We start from the raw sequence: 17,603 nt of genomic DNA on the forward strand, positions 1-17,603 counted from the left end.
ATGGTGAGAAATGCAGTTTTGATTTTTTTCCTTTTTAATGTTGTTAAAGTTAATATCAAGGAAGGGAGACTACATTTTGTGTGTCTCTGTTGTTGTCATTCGAGATATGATCATGTACGCTAGATTCGTAGATTCGTAATTTATTGTTTAATTATTAACAACCTCAATTTATGGTACCGTTTTGGATTGTTTAATTGTAGTCTGTTCTACTGTCTAAGCTGTATCCCTGCAAAGGGTCAACGTATTAACTGTGGTTAGGATGACAGAAAATTATAGTGTTAAGAGGGTGTGACACCCACATGTGTTGTCAAACGTAAAACATAGCCAATTTCCATTCTATAGAACTCATTTTGTAGTATTATATTAAATATTAGACTTATGATTAATTAAAATTTGATAATTAAGGTAATGTCATTGTATATGTTCTCTCGTTGGTTTTTTACAATATTTTAATTTTTTTACGAGTATGAATAATAAAATATGACCATGTAAAATATTTAATAAAAGTAAAAAAAAAAGATCGATCGAATTAATATCATTGTTATTCTAAAATCTAAACTCTCGAGATCCACGACCATCGAATGTAATGAAGATGTCGAGGTGTCTTATATCTAAACTGTATTGTGATTTATGACTGTTTACTTAATGGAAATTTGACCTCATCGTAAAGTGTATTCAACTTTTCGCGGCATTATAGAAAACCATATTAATCATAGTTTAGATATTATATTATTTATATCATACTATATAGTGTAAAAATATGCCTATATAGAATTACGAATGTAGTTATACACAAATACTATTGTGCTGTGTATGAACTACTTATTGTTTTTAAACTATTTTTTTTTAAATATGATAAATTAATAACTGAATTACCAAAAAATATATAAATATTTTTACTGAAATTACTATTTAAAAATCAATTAACAATAAAATGTAAACGCATTGAAAATACAAATGCTCTTTTTGGTATTAAGTTTAATATTTTATGGTATTTGTAAAAATTTCACGATAAAAAAGATAATAATTCATTTTATTTCCGATATGAAAATTAACTTTGTGAATGCCATAAAATGAACATTAACATTTTTTTTATGTATAGATATTTGCCAATTTTGTACACAAGTTATGAGCTAAGCTTAACAACAGAAAATACTTTTCAATTTAGAAAGGCTTTTGTTAGTCTGCGTTTGGAGGTTTAATGTACTGCAACGAAAATCTCCTTATTCTCTTTTACCGATGTATGTATATATATATATATATATATATATTATACATATAAACACACACACAATATACATAATACATAATATTATATGTGTTCTTCGCGAGTTGATTTATTTGGAGAATATATTATTTTAAATAGTCTTGAAAAAAATGTTTTCGTTAACTTTTTATTCTTTTTCATAATTGTAATCGCCGAAAAAACTATCTATTGGGTATACAACAAAATATAAAATATAAATAATAAATTGTAATATAAGTATATATTATGGTATACTATTTATAACCGAATTGTTTTCGTATAATTTTATCTCTATAAATAGTATATCATACACTAACTGTATCTTTAAGTTACGTGTTTTTTTTCTATCACCACGTCTCTCTATAACAGTTTTTAAACATCGTTTTTATTAAGTAGTCCGAGAATAATTACCTCTCGTTTATCCGGCAAAGTCATTAGTCCTTCCCGACAAATAAACATGGACTAAGTGAGGAGCCTTGGGTATAAAAAAAAAATAAAAAATAAAAAGGTATGACCGAATTGTTTTTAAAATTATTATTACTCTCTCCGGGGACCCGAACGCTAATTAAGAGTTTTTTAAATTTTTTTTTTTAAGAAAACACTGGTAAAGCTGGGAAAACTCATAGCCGTGTACCTATATTATATTATATCTACCCGGTATTAAATCGCACTCCGCGTTTATACGACTTATGAAGAAGTGTTGAAAGTTATTGCAAACAAGTCCTGGTAATTGCAATTTTATCGTTTTATGCTTTTTTTTCTTTTTTAATCCACTTACCCGCAAAAACTAATGTCATGAACTTAAATTCTTTACCAAACAACGCGTGTAAACGCGTTTCACGATTGATCCATTTTCCTTCGACCAATACGATAGTTCAACGTAATTTATCGACACCGTTGCATTTGTCATTTAGGGCGATCTATTTTTGTTTTCTGCTCAAACTAACCTAAATCCAATCCAGAAATAGACTGATACGTTTTATAGTATAAATAATATATATAAATATATAAACACGCACCACACACACAAAGTCTCACCTAAGTCCTAACCGACTTAACATAACCACATATAAGTTTATTTTGGTTTTAATACAGTCAAACGATTAAGAATTGAGTAAACAACAGGTTAAGGTATTATTTTTATTAAATACAATGATACGATTGAAACACGAGTTAGGTACATATGTTATACGAAGGCTATGCATTATATTATATAAATTTACATTATTACAGAATATAGATAACAAAAAAATCAAATGTTGTTTCCATCACAGGACTGAAAGTAGATTAATATTAACTTGATATATTTTGAATTTTTGCTGCATGCTGCGAGGCATATAATATTTTTCAGTTATAATTAAATTGGAATTTTCATTATTATTCAAGAATTCAATTTGCATACTATTTTAAATTTAAACTATTTATGGAACTTTTATAAATGAACATTTACATTTAAAATTTAACATAAAAAATGTGATACTTTGTAAGTCGTTACTTTGAGTTATTTATAAAAATGATTATAAATCATAAAATAGTTAATAGATTTAATGTACAACAAACGTGATATTATTAAAGGTACCTATATCATAGACATATTAAACATAAATATTATAATTGAATAAATGTTTCATTTTTTTTTCATTATATTGAATGTTGAATGTTGAATGTACAGATCAAATATGATGCTAATTACCTTCATGGATATAAATGTGTAATAGGTTGTTTTAGATTTGACATATTGATGTTAATTTGCATACTGATATTGTTCAGTATATCCAATCATCAGCTATATTTTAATATTAGTATTATATTACGATGTAATTTATGAATTATAGTTTTATAATAATATAGTTAATGCAATAATTACCATTAAATAATAATATATATAATACACGAGTATTAAGTGTATTGTATTCATTCTAAAATAAAAATATATAACGGAATACATTGTATTACTATTGAAACATTTATATTATTTTAAATTTTAAGTGTAAACCATAAATAACAGAGTATTGAAGTTTTAGCAAAGTAAATATTTTGTATTATGTATCTACTACCTATATATAATATGTTATAGCAGTATAGTGTCATTATTTCATTACACGTAATTGATTAATTTGTACAATAAAACATTTAAATGGGCTAACGAAAACTTAATTTAAAATAAATTTGGCGATTGACGTGAATAGTTGTGTGTTTTAGGCTTATTTAATTATTATTATTTTTTATATTACTAGTAAGTCTCTACATTAGTTTATCTTTAGACTTCTTGGTGAGTTTCCTGGGATGGTGTTAGTAGAGTTATGATCAGAAAATTTGAATGGTTTTCCAGGTGGGAACGAAATAGCTTACAGCATGATGTTGAAACATCTGAGACTGTTTGAATATTTAGATCTGAGTGCAGCGTGTGGTTTGATACGTAGAAAGACACGTTTGTAATTATACGTAATGTTATTGATTGTACAATTTTTATTTGCTTGCTTAGTAGCACTCCATAATTGGAAGCCATAAGACCACATTGGTTTTAGTAAAGTTTTACATAGCAAAAGTTTGTTTTTTAAGTTAATTTTAAAATGTTTTTCAAGAAGGGTGTAAATGGACTTGCGTCTGGTGTTTTACAGAATTCGTTTTTGTTTAATATTCTCTACCCATGTTAGTCGTTTGTTCAGCGTTAATCCTAAATATCAGACATTGGAAGTTGGTGGAATGATTTTATTGTTCAGAAATACTGGGGAACTATATTTTGTTTTAAACTAAAAGTGATATGTAAAGACTTGTCGTTGTTGACTTTTATTTTTCATTTAGTATACCATATGTAATTTTATCTCACTTAGATGATTTTGTAGGCACTAGGAGGCAGTTTGAGGGATATCATGTGAAGTAAAAATAATTTTTTTGTCTGTAAATATTCCGAAAGTGGTGTGTGTGTGTGTGTGTTTATATGGAGTGGGAGAGGGTGGTAGTTTGTATATACATATTGTATAGAACGGGAGACGGAATTGAACCTTGGAGGACACCAGCTAGGATAGCACTAGGATAGGAGATAAATATGAGATGTCCGAGCCTACCTTTATAACGAAATTACTATTTTCTAAGTATGACTTGAAAAATATGAAATTAAGAGGAGGTAGAAGTTCTTTTAGCTTAAATAAAAGGTCAGAGTGCCATATCTTGTCAAATGCTTGGGTAACGTGCAAAAGCACAGCTAGGCAGTAGGTATAGTTTTTTTTCAAATTCATAGACAATAGAGTCCAGTTATTCGGTGTACTTGGTATATGGTAGAGTATTTGTTGCGAAAATCAAATTGGTTGTTTAATCTGTCGATAATACGATAACGGCGCTACTAATGACCGCCCGCCGGCCGATAGCTGGATGCGTCCGGCAATGAGAGTAATTTAATTTGGTAATTATATAATTGTTGTTTGTTGAAAGTTAAGTGGAAAATTTAAGTTTATTTGTTTTTTAAAACAGCCAATTGAAGCGTTTTTGATTTCGCGTACAATGATGTAAAATTGTAAAATAAAACACTATGATACTACACTAGATGGAGTATCAAAGATACAATACATGGAACGATTTACAACGCTTATGTAATGGACGACGTACGCTGTGCCACTTGGTGACTTAGTAATATATTATATAATAATATTTATAAAATCAAATCTTATATATATATAGCTGTTAATGTCCACAGTTAGCGAATGTTGACAGTTACCGGTGAATGTCGGCATTTACAAAATTATTGTTGGTGATTGTTGGTGAATGTTTAAATTGTTTTCTTTAAATGTAATCTGACGGAAAATTAATAATAATAATATATTAGATTTTTTATATACTATAATAGTTAAATAGATACTTGAAATATTTTATTTGCAGTATTAGATATATTAGATAATCATTTTTATAAATTAGCTACCAAAAATGGTGTTATAAATCAATTATATACCACAAATTATTTTTTGGTATGCAAAGAAAATTTAATTTCAGACGCTGATGCACTAGGAGATCAATACGTTTCTTTAAAGCAAGTTTCTGCATCAAATTCAACAATTGGACGGCAAAGACAAATGCAATGTAATTTCAAATCAAAGAGCACTACAAATTTTGTGGTTGTAGAAAAGTTGACGTTTTATGTATTACAAAATGGGCAAAATACCAAAACAGTTAGATTAGGTCATGTTATGTAATTTTACAATAAGTAGTTTCCAGTATTTTTTTTAGAAAATAATCTTTGCAAGGTAAAATAATCATAAATTGAACTAAGTTGATTTTTTTTTATATTGTCTATATTTTACATTATATGACGGTGACGTACGAATACGAATATCAATATTAAACAAATCGTGTTGTGCATGTCAAACATTGACCAAAATTATGTTCACCAACTGCGAATGTTCATAGTAACACATACAACTTTTTTCTTCGACCACACAGTTAAATTTTCTATCGCGGAAGACCAGTATTACACAATTATGAAAGTTTGTAAGAATAAATTATAATGACGTTATCTATTTTAATTTGTTATTATTTACTTTTTAGATTTTTAGAAAGGCTTTTATTATTACTATTTTACCATTTTTTAATCACGTACATTTTTTTTCATTTTATATAAAATACTCTTACACATTTTAAAAGAATAAATTGTATTTAACGGAAAATTAAGAATATAATTTAGATTAATTTACTAATATAATATTATATTTTATTAAAAATTTTTATGATATATTAATATTATTAAAAATATCTTATATTAATAAATAAGTATATATTGCATACATTATACACATAGGTATAAAATAATGAACGCATATATTTTAGAGTAAATAAATATATATTATTTCACAGAAAATTAGATAAATTGTTTGTACAGCACTATAGCTTTAGCCTATATATCTGATTTTAAGTGATTGAAAAAATTATGGTGCTTTACATTTAATATAGTATTATGATTTCATTTAATTATTTGATATTTTAATATTCAAATTTATACCCTAGATGATCACAATAAAAAATGTTAATGAACCTAATGGCCAATGCGTATTTGTAAACGTGAGTAAAAACATTTATTTAACTAATTTAAATTAAGTGCAGATAATTTTATATTTACTTTTGATCTATTCTATCATACAAAAATTATTTATAACTTAAATTTATTATTAATGAAGACTACTACACTAGAAACATCATTCTCAAAATTAAATAATTTATGCATTAAATTATTGAAAAGTTGGAAAACTTATTAAAAATAATAGACGGACACTTTAATTATCTAATATAAACTTAAAATGTGTGCAATTCTAAAATAACAGTATACAGTTTTCATATCTGGCTTTGCTAAATAAGTATCAAATATATTATAACGTAATATCTTATTTCAATGTAAACGATGAAAAAAGACTCATTTTCTTAATTTGTACTTTTTTAAATTTCGTAAGACGTTGAAAAAAATCAGCAATAACGACGGGAGAGTCGTCGAATAAAAAATCTAACCTTTAAATTTAATTTTAAATTCAATGATAATGTACCTACATTGCAATTGCTGGCTATATTAGATTTAGAACTTTGATTGTTTTAAAGAATTCTAATGTTAATTTCGTTGTCTCGACTCGTTTCAATAAGGTGGCTTGTGTTGAATGTTCTTCGTACTTTCTACACTCCTCGAAGATGTTTTTAATATTTTGAACTTTATATTATATAATATATTATAGATGCATTATATTTTTTTAAATTCTTATAGCATTTACTATTACTATTTTTTTATTATCAAATGAAAATAATAGTATTAGGTATAATCCTTATTTTGTGCGTTTCGTTAAATTCCACTTAGCGTAATACTACATAGACTAGCGCATTGTTATTTCCAAGGCGTATTGTAACAGCGAATGTATAAACCATTGAGCTATCTATTATATTAAAATATACACGTAGTATTATGTGCAAACAGTAAGTACTGTAAAATATATTTGTGTATATTTTTACTTACCAGCTAATGTATGCAAAGACGATGCGATCAGTGTCTTTTGATCTTTGTAGAAGTGTCCACTGAATGAAAAAACACATCCAGCCAACATAAGGCACAGGCTGATGCTGACTAACGGAGTGCACCATCTGTAGAAAAAGAAAGTGAAAAATTCATTAAATTGATAAAATTAATCACGATGCATAAGTAAAATAAAAAAATCGGTTTAATTATAATAAATAATTTAAATCATTGGAATAGCAATATATTATACAAAACTATAATATACTTTTTTCACCCATATTGTTATATTTTTTATTAATTTATAAAATTAACTTAATAAATATGACGTAAAAGAAATTATATTACGGCTAATATGTAACTAAAGAGATATTAATTATTTAATGTTTAAAAAATATATAATTTTGGAATGTAAAAAGAGAAAAATTTACTAGCAGTTACGCTAACAAATATTATTATAAAATATGTTCTATTTTACATTCACAATTAACATTTTAATACGAAATAGAAATTTGAAAATAACGTAATGTAATAATTTTAAGCTAAACTTAGTAACTTACAGAAATGAAAAAATAATGGTATTTGAGTTATTTTCTTTGTATACTAAGAATAATAATTCAATGATTATGATTTCTTAGGATATTTTGGAAATTAATGATATGATGATTTATATTAATCTGCAATACTAATATAAAACAAACATTTTAATAACTACAAGTTCAAATTTTAAATTAGGTACATAAAAAATAAAAATAAAAATATATAATTATATTTAATAAACCATTTATAATAGTTCTATAAACAAAAAGGGAGGTTCTCGTTTGAAAAAAAAAATGTATCACTGCAGGATATTCCTAAAGTAGTAAAAAAAATATTAATTATTTGAAAATATGATTTTTAAGTATATTTAAATATCTCAAAAACAGAATTTCAATAAAATCATTATTTAATGAAAAATTGGGGCAAGTATGATTGGTGAATCACTAATGTATCTAGGAGTTTTACTCTTTTACTTTCTGATATTTAGCTGCCACAATTGTAGATAGTGTAATTAATGAACAAAAATAATATTAAATTAAATGCGTGATAGAACTGTTGAATAAGTTTTATTTTTGTATATTGTTATTATTTATTGCTTTGTTCTATTTGGATATTTTCATTTCATGAAAATTCATCATGAATATTCATGGATATTTTTAAATTGGCACAAAATCAATTAATTAATATATAGCAAGGTCATAAAACTCCATCATCATCGCGTTTTAAAGTTTTAAGCGTCGGGTTGTTGAGAACAACACCCAGTGATACTAGAACTTTATAGACAGAAGTTTATGATGTTTGTTTATTGCTTATTTTTAAATCAGTGTTTTTCCGTCATTAATTGGCATTTTATATAATGCTTAAGTTTTGTAGGTACTGATTTCGCTATAAATGACTTAAAGTGAAACTCCCTGTCCTTGTGATAGTTATTTTCAGACTTTTGTGTGCAAGTCACAGAAGAAACAATTGAATCGTTCAACCAACGATATGTATTTATATGATTTTACTGCGTGTTTGTGTACTATATAGGGAATAAAGAAAAGTTTCATCAACACGGTCGATTTGGAACAATTATTATACGCGACAACAGTTTCGAAAATCGAATTTCGTCCGCCATTGTTTTTGGTGCCAAACACCAAGTATCTACTATATATCATATAACTGCAGATATATAGTTTATTTTTAATTTACTTTGATAATCAGAATGTGGTGTAGTGTTTCATTTTAAAAATTGACATCGAACGAATTTATGACAATCCCAATATTTATACTTCCAGACTAAATATTAAAATAATAAATATATAAATATATATTATTAGTGGAATGATTAATTCATACAGTTGGTTGACGTAATTTTATTAGTTATAACTCGGCGTGACTGCAAGACCGAGTTAATTAACGATTTAATCGAAACTTCACATAATATAGACATTAAACGTATGCATTCGCTTAATACATTTAAAACATTTAATTGGAAATAATATGTCACGGTAAATTCGTATACATTTGTATTATATTAAAGTACAATATGTGCGTTTAGTGACTAATGTGCTACTTTTAAATGATGCGATTAGCAAAAAAATAACTTTTTTTACATTGAATTGTATTTTAAATATTACATTTTCACGTTATACATCACAACATAATATATTAAATACGTATTCAACTATTATGGTGTTTTTTACAATAATTTATGAAATATAGAAAACAATTTAATTGGTAAATTGGTGATTCATTAGATTATTTTTAATATTTTACATAGTTTCATACTAAATGTATTATAAGTTGGGTCCAATACAATGAAAGTATGTAAGAAAAACCGTGCTTTAGAGCGGGATGATGGCCGATAATTTTCTCTTTTTTACTAGTTCATGATTAAAATGTTTATTTAAAAAAAAATTAATTCTAACTGAGGATAAAGAAATATAATTTAAAACATTGGTTGGGTTTTAAGTATTCCAATTCCAAAGCTTGAAAGCACAGTTTTAAACTAAACTGATAGTTTTGAAGTTTAGTCTACAAGTATTCACCGAAGACAGTGCTAAAATTATTTTCTAATATATTTAAAATTTGAAAAATTGTATTTATAAATTATCTGTTGCCACCATCACACTTAAGTGTACATTTTCAATTCTAAAAATAGTTAGTTAATACATAAAGACATATTAAGAATGATTATAAATAAAGTAAAAATAAGAGCCATATTTTATACATTGAGATTAAATAATTATCATTACATTTCAATAAAAAACTATTATTTACTATAAAACAAGATTGATACATTATCTAGGAAAATTCTTCCATATAAGGGTGGTGTGGGGATATTTATTTTATTAATAAATTCTAATGTAATCGTTGAACTCGGTAGATTCATTAAAAATTGGAAACTATTGTATAGAAGAAATAAAAATGTTTTTAAATTGTTGAAACAAAGTTAGATGGACGCCAAATTTGTTCATAGTTATTATTGAAACTAATAGTGACACGCTGCAATAGTAAATTAAATTAAAAATATTTTTGGCATTTATAAAATTATTGTTTATAACATAAACTATATTTTATATTTTTTTCAGCGGACAGAAAATCTATTTCAAAAATCAAGCTGTGTAAAATAATTTAAAAAAATTGTAAATATATTTAAGAGTTTTCCATAATTTTAAATTAATTTTTATAAAATACTATTAGTTATTACTTATTACTATTTTATCTAACATAGCGAAACCAATATATTTTACTATCAATTATATATTTTATATGTATAAAAAAAATAACTACCCTTGACCTAGTGACAAATGACATAATTACATTACCAAAAAAAGTACTACACGCGTACAATTGTAATTTACTCGAGTATTGAATTTCCGTTTTTGTGAAAAAAAAATCTTAACTAATACATTTTCGAATAGTTCGCAATATTGCATTAAATAGATTAAATCTAAATGAGTGCGACATATATATGTCATGTTCAGTTGTACAATGTTAAATTAATAACTATAGGCGATGTACATATTGAACAATTTGTTATATTAAACCTATAAATTTCATCAATTTAAAATATTTAAAATAAGTGTATTTAGTGCTTATTTATTAGATATAACAATTAATACATTGGGATATGATAAATAAAATATAAACTAATGGAAAACCAGATATAAATTCAAAGTGTTCACAACTTTCTATTTTTTTTATCGTCTTTCCTTATAAAATTAAATAAATTGTTAACAATCAAAAGTAATTTTATACATGTTATTTATTATTATAACTAAAAATTAAAAATAAATTTAGCAATGCAAATTAAATACATTTAATGATCTAATAGTATTGACAGTAGGACAAGGCTCTTAAATTTATTAGAACAAGATCAGTCCAATAATAGCTGTACGATAAATTAAAAATAGGTATCCAAAAATATTATCATATTTATAGGTTGAGTAGATTGAGTAAATATTTTATGACTTATGACTTGAATCTATGACCATGATATTCTTATAAACATGACTTATTGGAAATTTGCGGTTTCAAATACTTCACAATCACGACATTGTGACACTCGTTGACGATCAATAGGTTATTTTCGCAATAAATAATACATTTCGAAATACAACTTCAAATGGTTATTATAACTTTGAAACAAAGTCTGACTAACGATTTTTAATTGTACCATAGTTCTTAAATTGGTGAAATATTTAAGTTGAAATACATTTTTTTAATATCTCGCGAGACTCGGTAAAGTAAACTTTATCCTGGAATTATAGCAATATGTGCGTATTTACTAAATATTTAGTAATACAATTACAATGGTAGTGTATAGCCTGACGACTAACAAAAGGAGATGAGTAGTGAGTAGACGAAGATAGTATTGTATGTATATTATCATTGATAATTGATATGAAGTGAAAATTATTTATTTTAATCAACGTGGCATTATATTTGCAAGCTATGCGAATAGGCAAGATGCACACGATGTCACTATAATATCATACTGTAGTATTGTATATATTACCTATATAAAGCTATTATTATTTAAATTATTCATTCACTACTACGGCCGTTATATTGGTATTATTTAGTAATTGTTCAGTTCAAATATTATAATATACATATTGTGTTTAGATAAATTTAGAATAATGTAACATCCTAGTTAAGCCTCTGTAAAATAGTAGCACTGCATGTTATGGTATTTAGAATATTATATAAATATTTAGTACCTATTGCTGTGGATTATGGTCACTTTGTTTATTGTATTTACATATTATAATGTGTAAACAGAGGCTTGTTAAGTCCAAAATATGCCTAATCGTTTGTTTAGTTTTAGTAAGCTTATAATATAAAATATAATTTAATAAATGTATAATTTATAAGTTCAAAAGTTTTTTTCACCCTTTTATTAATAGTAAAAATACTATCAACTATTGGTTTTCAAATGGGTTTATATTTAAAACGTACTAAATTAATAGGCCTATTTTTTATGGGTTTTAACGTTCAAGCTATTATTTTTCGTTAATTTTTTAGCGAGATATAGCTTTTCAAAGTTGGGCGGTTTTTGGTTTTTATAATATTTCTTGTTCTATAAAATCATATGTAATAAACTCGTCATCGACTATCACCGCAGTGATAAACTTTGTACCTGTAGTTACCAACGCTTCAGTGCCATAATAATCTGTAGGACAAATACCCAAAAACCTCAAACCACACAACTTTGAGTAGCTATAACTCACTAACGGTTAAATGAAAAATAATTATTTTAACGTTAAAATTCATAAAAATAGCCCTACTATTTTAAATATAGGTTGTTATTTGGAAATCAAAATTTGATAGTGATTTCACTATTAAATATAAGAGTGAAAAAAATAAAAATTGGTATATGTTTTAGAAAAGCACAAAACTAAACATTTTGAAAAAAAGTCAACAATTTTTGAAATAATGAGTAAAAAATAATGATAAAAGAATTAATTTGTATAGTAAAATTTGAAAAATATATTTTATGTAATTAAAATTATACCACCTGATTCAATAGCTTCCTCCTATCTTGACCATCATAAATACATACCAAAAATAGATACTATATTCTATAGATGGAAAAAATATATATCTATAAATAAATAGGAAGGGAAGAGAAACATGAATTATGTTTACAAGATAAAATTACCTTAAAAGTTAAAGTATATAAAATTTATGAAAATCAGTTAAATAAATTAACAAAGTATTTCTCAAAGAAGCTAGCTGATTAGATCTTTTATTTCCAGCAGTCATAATTTCTAAGTCTACTTACTTGAAACTCTGATATCAATTTAGTCAAGAGAATGGCGGTGCAACCAAGTCTGGGTTACCTAAGTGAATTTCTCCGTAATATGCTTGTATTCTCGAGCATTCCATCAACATCCACCCATAGTTGTTTAACTAAATTCTAAGTTAATTACTACATTACTATGGTTCACTCTAAGAAAACATTGACAAATGACAATGTGACCGTGACATCGATGACTTGATGGACTGATGGTGCTTCCACTGGCCGCCTGAGCAATATTATTACTACAACGCACAAGGCCGATCATCCGTGGCATCGATGCGTCGCCGTCGTTGTTGTCGTTACGACGCTATTAATTATTATTATTATTCGTATTGTACGCGGTGTACATTAATATTTTTTGGCTGTTCGTAATTATTTTACATACCACACACGGTGTGTGCTAATAATTAAAATTATATAGTGTCATCGCGGTTTGACTGATATTTTTTATATTCGGTTCGATTATTAATCTATTACACGCCGAGTTTACCGCGTTTGAACATATTATTATAGTACAGTATATGGTGTGATATGGCTCGACGGTGCTCCAGTTTGAAGCGTTTTCGGTTGTCCTTTTCCTGTCGTTGATCAGGTCATACTCATTTATATAATTGTTATATGTATATTTTATTATGTTAAAAAAAACACAAAATATGTATTAGTATTTAATATCAATATATTATATTACATTAGAGTAGGTCGACCCGGTAAGGATTATTTGTACTATTATTATTATTTTATTATGTTATATATGTGTTTACGGAATACAGTCCATTATTATTAAAATATTATATAGTGGTTGTTTTGTCGTGCCGTACCTGGTCTGCACGTATTATCTTCCATTAGACAACATATAAGACCGCCGTACATCACACGTGCGGATATACGCGTTTACATTAGATGTAAAGCGGGTAACTATTATGAGTGCGTCAAATTTGAATTAAATCATAATAATATATCGTTGTATACGATAAACGATTCTGAACGAAAACGGTCTATTAGCTTATATCATCAAGTGGTATCATGTTTTTTACTATAACTATGTATACAGTTCTAACTTTAAATGCTTTTAAAGAAATATTGTGACCATAAATTTTCGATATTTTTAGTTGAAATATTAACAAATTATAAGAAGTTTCGTATTCAATTTTTTTTTTGTTTCTACCTAGAGAAAAACTTTTATTCGACATTTATAGAAAAAAACATTTTTCATGCCTTTAACGAAATAATTTTACATCGTAAATAGCTCAAACGAAATATTTTTAAAATTTTATTGTAAATATGATAATATTTACAATGATAAATATATATTTTCTGAAAATATCATTAGTATATACGGTTATATTTTGTATTATTTGATTTACACAAAAAAAAAAAACAAAACTGATTTGGTCAAAAATTGGATTTGCGTTTCTTTTAAATAATTTTTTACATTTAACTTCAAAGTACTAACTAGATACAATTTTTTACCAGGAACCATCCTCATTTTTAAAAATCAAAGCATTTTTTTCTGCCAATGACATAAAAAAAAAAAATACAAACAATTGTAAAATTAATACATTTGTCCTTCCATTCAAAATCTATAATGATAATTATATATTTACTAAAAATACGTGTAATACTATAATACATAGTAATATAGACAATTAAATTAATAACAAGTACAACAAAACAAAGCTTATTGTTATATTTTACAGTGCACACAGTTAACAAGTAGATCCAATTTGGTGATTAAGTATTAAATTAATATTCTTTGTGACCAAGGCGAAGACAGACAAAGTTGTACTATTAATTATTGTATCTCACCATATAAAATAGGTTGTACATAATAACTAATTAGCATTTAATGGATAGCTTATTGAACTTCTGAGGATTTGGTTGTCGAATTAAATGCTCATGTTATTTGATTATTTTAAAGTTGTCCATCCAAATTTTCACATCATACTGTGACTACGGTCCATACGTTTATGCGGAAAATATTCTACAGACTACCTGTATACTTGTATACTATATGAAGTATCATTTTGTCGAAATGTCTCAATACGAAAATACTGCGCCAAATAACTCATATTAATATATTATTCTAACCATTGCGCCATTTTCCGGATGAGATATAATAATAATAATTTACAGTATGAAATTATTTGAACGTATAATATCTATATTATGTTGTTATAATGTCTGACGAAAAGAATTCGAAAGAAATACAAATGTAGGACGTAGGTATATATGTATTATGCACGCGCGCCCGAGTTGAAGTAGATTGAAATATATATTATTATTATTATTATTATTATTATTATAGGTACGACGTGCATACTACGCCGTCACGTGCGCACCGACACTGCTGAGTGGCGGATGAGTATTTCGTACGTGGCGCGTTATAAGAACGCCACTGACGGAGTGTGCGAATGATTGTGTATGTGTATTTTTTTTAAGTATTGTAAACAATACGTTTTAAGCGGTACTGATGCTGCAAATGTCTCGTGTGGCAAATAAATATTGAGTGATCCCGAGGGCACGTTCGCGACGATATTTCTCTGTTATCTCGTCGAGTGCATTTTTACCGACGAGAATACTAGACCTGCTACTATTTAAATAAATATACATAAATATGTATTAAAACAGAATCGAGGTATTTTGCCTCATCTACCCAATAGTTTGTATCTCATATATATACCTCGTTTGTTTACGTTTGATGTATTTCACTAGAAAGCAATTTAGTTTTTATGCATTGATAACGATAATTTTTATTAAATTTAACTTTCAAAAGGTATCAATTACAAAAACATACAAATATAACGAATATTATAAAATCGATAAAAATTATATAAACGTGGACAATAAATACATGAACAAAACAGTTTAAACATTTTAAGTGTAATAAAAATCTTCTTTATAATAGTATGAGTACTATTACGCAAAGTCAAGTACCAATAATTAGATGTTAAGTAATCACAAATAGTTCTATGTTTTGAAAGGTTAATTTGTGGATCGTTCCTAGAGTTGAAGGAAATAGCTATCAATTAAAAATAGATTTAGAAGGTGTGTATTAGATTACTCTTAAAGTCAATTTATAATTTAAGTAGCGTAAAAATTGATTTTGCGCACGTTTAAGTTTCATAGGTACTAAAATAGTTTAAAATGGATTCCGAATAACTGAATCGTATTTAAGTATTGACTAAACTAGTGTCCTTATCGCATTTAATATGAGTAATATGTCTTACGTATTCCTTAAATGAAAGCTTTTGGGTTTGTGAAGATTTTACAATTGTTAATTCGATATGATAAAAAAAGAAAATTAATATTAAAAAATCATTCTTTGGTCTTAAATAAAATTTACTCGTAGTAAAGGATTTAAGGATGGAACTTATAAGAATAATTAAAAAGAGATTTGGTTATTTTTACGTGTAAATGTAATTGAATAGCATTTATCAATATTAATAAATTTGAAACAATCATATATGGATAGAATAAGTCAACCAGGATAAGTAATATGAAATAATTTTTAATTATCGACATGTATTCCAAAGTTTAATCTACTAAAATTCAAACACACCTCATTCACGTATAAATTAAATAGTAACAGAGAAATATGTCCATATGTGGAACACCTGACGGCTTAGATATTTTGTCACCTAAACAATTATTTACCATATTAATCTGTGATCTGATGGAAATCTAAGACTGAAGATAATTTACGACAGTAAACATGTATATATATATATAATACAAATTATCAACTTTCGTTTAATATATAACTTACTGTTATTGATTTATATATATATATATGTATATAAGTTGATGGTTTGTAAGTTCTTTATTCAATAAAGTGTAATATGAAGTGTACATTATATAAAGTTTAAATGTAAGCATTTGTAGTAGCAGTATATGTGTGTGTAGTAATAGTTTGACTGATATACATTCCAAGTCTGTAGAAAGTAATAATAGTTTTAGGAAGCACCAACGTTTTGAAAGTGAAAAATAATACAAGTGCATACACGTGTGGAACAAAAACATTATAATACTATTAAACTAAGTTCTGGTTTGCGAAATTATAAAATTCTTTGCAAAATGATAATTGAAATGCCTTCTAGTCTGCTTAATTGTTTTAAATTTCTTCTTGTAACGATATTATCACAGTTCATAATTAATGAAAATAATTACGGCGAAATAAATCAAATATATAGTATTATATTATGTAAAACACATTTTGTTTTGATTGATACATTAAAACGATTTGATTGTTTGAATATTGGATATTAATATTTAAAATATATTATAGTATATTAAAGAAAAGTAAAGATTAGCTAATTCAAGAATAAAATATTAAATTATAATAAATGATGTACAGCCAAAATGTATTCTGTTTAGAATTATGGACTTTTAGAATAATTATAGTAATAATAGTATTTTAAAATATGCACCAAATTATTTAAAAACAGTTTGAAAGTTCTAATTTTTTTTTTTAAGTTATATCTCGAACGATGATTCGTATTGTTTCTCAAAGTTAGAGAATTTTTTAATCCTGTGTTTATTTTTTTCTT

At 26.0% G+C, this 17,603-nt stretch overlaps 1 protein-coding gene across 1 annotated transcript in view; it reads right to left on the minus strand.

Moving 5' to 3' along the window:
* LOC113558961 (MOB kinase activator-like 2) overlaps positions 1-17,603 on the minus strand; it is a 193,152-nt gene that overhangs the window by 38,323 nt on the left and 137,226 nt on the right. Inside the window, exon 4 of the mRNA XM_026964553.1 lies at positions 7,230-7,354. Within this exon, the coding sequence (XP_026820354.1) occupies positions 7,230-7,354 (125 nt within the window). The remainder of the gene's footprint in view (positions 1-7,229; positions 7,355-17,603) is intronic.

Source organism: Rhopalosiphum maidis, chromosome 1 (assembly GCF_003676215.2).
Source record: "Rhopalosiphum maidis isolate BTI-1 chromosome 1, ASM367621v3, whole genome shotgun sequence".
Classification (NCBI taxonomy): Eukaryota; Metazoa; Arthropoda; class Insecta; order Hemiptera; family Aphididae; genus Rhopalosiphum; species Rhopalosiphum maidis.